General features: G+C 37.1%; 1 protein-coding gene across 1 annotated transcript; it reads right to left on the bottom strand.

Moving 5' to 3' along the window:
• Positions 1-263: 263 nt before the first annotated feature.
• On the bottom strand, positions 264-3,177 carry LOC133865787 (small ribosomal subunit protein eS7-like). Its single transcript, XM_062302260.1, has 6 exons — positions 3,032-3,177; positions 1,888-1,971; positions 1,722-1,795; positions 1,503-1,626; positions 828-1,010; positions 264-592 (listed from the first exon to the last, which is right to left on the bottom strand). Exons 2-6 carry the CDS (start codon positions 1,960-1,962, stop codon positions 473-475), a joined length of 576 nt encoding a protein of 191 aa, XP_062158244.1. The 5' UTR covers positions 1,963-1,971; positions 3,032-3,177; the 3' UTR covers positions 264-472.
• Positions 3,178-3,384: the final 207 nt, after the last annotated feature.

Raw genomic sequence — 3,384 nt, 5'->3', positions numbered from 1 at the left:
CGGCTCCCTCCCCCCCAATAATATTAAAAAACCAACTTTCAATGCACTTTTTATTTTTTATATTATTTTATTTCTTCTTTTGCATTGAAAGTTGGTTTTTTAATATTATTGGGGGGAGGGAGCCGGTCATTGGCCTCCCCCCAATCACTACCCATATTCCCACGACCTAGTTTGTAGAAATGAGCATCCTGCCAAAGCAACATAGGCAGGTGTACACACGCAGATAGGCTTCATGAACGAATCAGTAGATAAGCACAGTAAACTTGCAAATTCGAGAATGATTCAACTAAAAATGAACAAAATCCTACATTGGTCCAAATCAAACGAAAGAACATAAAATCATATAATAATGCGGAAAACAAGATCCATCGTTAAGGTTTCCTGCTTCTAAACCAACTCATCAACACAAAAATTTGGAAAGTTCCCACAAAAGAGTTTTGAATAATGTCTAGAAGTCCCATGAGGAATTTTTCTAGGCCTCCGCCACTGGGTACTCAAACGCAACATCTTTGCCAGAAAGTTTCCTGTAGACCGCAGCAAAGGTCTCTAGCTTGTACTCAGTGTTGTTTCGTTCCTTGGGGTCTAAGAAAACCTGTCCAAAAGAGCATATGCATGTTGGATAAATAATTGAAGTAAATAAAAAGAATATATCACCAGTATAATCATCAAGCTGATTGTAAGCTTTCCATTGAAATCCCAAACTTCCAAATACTAATCCAAAAGTCTCATGTTCATATTATCGCTTGTTGCAAATTTCTATAAACTCCCAACAAGATACTCAGCCTGAAAGAAGTTGTTTCCTGGTTATATGGCTGTAGTGGGGTTACCTTCATTATCTTGGATCCATCAATTCTATATCTGACACGCTTCCCAACAATCTCAGCAGGCAATACAATATCCTCCAGCATTGCCTCATGAACAGCAGTGAGTGTGCGGCTGCGGGGCCGTTGAGCAGCAGAACCTTTCTTTGGTGGTCTCACTATCCTCCGGGTGGCAATCAGGACCACATCCTACAAGTTTTTGTTTTTTTTTTTTAATATATACACGCAAGTACATCCTACAAGGTTTTAAAGTGAATAAAAGCACAGGACATCAACACCATCAACCCTGATACATATAAAAAGGAAAACAAGCATACATTTTGGGGTAGGAGGAACAAAGAAAACTCAATCACTTCAATCAATTACATTATCTCAGAATAACTCTCGCTTAGAATAATATGAAACGGTTACACATAATTGGAATGAAGTGGGCCAAGTGGAAAGTTAAAATAACATAAACAGAAGAAATTTTATGGCTAAATCATCTGAGGAACCAAAGAAAAGGCAGATAAGAGAAATTAATTACAAGGGAAGTACAAGAAACACTGATAAAATAGTTCTCAAACAACACTGTCAGATGAAATGCATTTAGAATTGAAATTTCTTCCACAATTGCATATTCTTTGAACAAAAAGGCCAGAAAGAAACTGTAAGAACCAAAATATACAAGTCTTTGATTACCTTCCCACTGAACTTCTTCTCAAGCTCTCTCACAAGCCTAACATGAATCTTGCGGAAGCCTTTTCTCAACCTGTAGGGCACATGAATGACAACAGCCTTCCGATTCCCAGAAACATCAACTTGACTGTAATAAAAAGGGAATAAGACTAGTCACTTAAAAGGCAGAAAGCCAATAATCAAATAATTTCAAACATGTACAATCCATTGTCAAATTCTTACACAGCAGAGTTTATGAAAAGATCCTTCAGGTCACTTTTCAGCTCCTGGTTAGAATTTTCCAGATCAAAGAAAGCCTGCAGGAATGATGACATAATTTATAATCAACTAGAAGGGATTATCAAGTGCAATAATCACAGGAATGTCTTATAACAGTCACTAAAATCACCTGAGCAACCGACTCTTCAAACTCAGTGGGTTCAGCATCCTTATCTTTTTGGATCTTCTTCCTTGAAGTATACATGTTGACAAACTGGCACAACAACACAAGAATGAGATACATTGGACATTTAATTAGTACAATTATGGAGAAATATTAACTTAAAATAAAACCTAGAAAAAAATTGATAAAAAAGACCATAAAAATAAACTTCTTTTGGGATAAATCCTCAACAAACATACTGAATATATCATATTTCTCAGGTTTAGGAAGAAAATTAGCATCGAAATTATAGTCTCACAAACCATCATCATAAACCAATGACTCAGAAACACCATTTGCCAACGACCAATAAAGCAACTTAAAAGAAAATAACTTTTTGCCTACAAAGCCGTCCCCAAAAAGTCTACTAAGATTGGTAGCCAAGAATTGATTCACACCCACAAAAGGACACACCATGGTCCTTATACAACAATGTCCCGTTAATGCCCTTCAATGCCTAAGCCTGTCACTATTTGGACAATTACCAACAACAATTACCGGTCACTATTTTCCATAACCCACTAGAACCCAACACTATCATAAGATTGCAATTGTCACGAACTCATTAGTTAAGTACCATTGGTCCCTTTCCCAACCGTCTCGCCCAAGAGAAAACAGACCAAAACAACTATAATCTTATCCTTTCTATCATAGAGTATTACGTTATGCTAAACACGAGCATCTTTACTTTCAAATGACAATCACAAACAATGACAAAAATCTAAGATTGATATTTCAATTCAATTTTCTGCCTAAAATTTTCTCTTAAAGTAACCAGAGCCATATAATTCATACCCCCCCCCCCCCCCCCAAAAAAAAAAAATAAAATAAAATAAAATAAAATAAAAAACCCAGATCAATATATAAAGCCAAAGCAATCATGTCCATTAAAAGGATGCTTTTTTTTCTTTTTCTTTTTTCAGAGACCCAATTACAGAGTGAAATAAGAATTGAGACCAAAAGGCATTAAAAACGAAAACAAAAAAGATCGTAAACGAGTAAACAGAGAAAAAAATAATGAGAGTTTCCTGGAGTTTCCCAGGAAACAAACAGAGAACAAATGATTCAGCGGATAGAGTGTGCGGTACAGAGAAATGGGTTTGAGGCGTACCTGGAGGGGAAGCAAGGGTCCAAGAGATATGCTGCTGAGAGAGAGTGAAAAGCCTTAAAGCTTGTCTCTGCGGATTCGAGAAACCCTAGGGTTTGGATATAAATGTGTTAAAAAGGGTAGAATGAACGGCTGGGATGGTTTTGTTGAATATTTGGACGGTGGCTTGAGTGAATGGATTGTACTGTAAGTGGAGTGAGTCGTTCGCCTCGTGGCATCCTACGATGGTTATTCGACGGGGAACGGATCCTCTACGGTTCAGTTCAACTGGAACCGGAGAGTATCTATGAGTTACAAGTGTATACCTTTCTTTCTTTCTTTTTTAGTTACAAGTGTATTCCATTCGACGAAGGCAA

The sequence above is a fragment of the Alnus glutinosa genome, chromosome 4 (genome assembly GCF_958979055.1).
Source record: "Alnus glutinosa chromosome 4, dhAlnGlut1.1, whole genome shotgun sequence".
NCBI lineage: Eukaryota > Viridiplantae > Streptophyta > Magnoliopsida > Fagales > Betulaceae > Alnus > Alnus glutinosa.
Note: the sequence above shows the minus strand (reverse complement) of the source record. Positions and strands in the feature narration are given on the sequence as shown.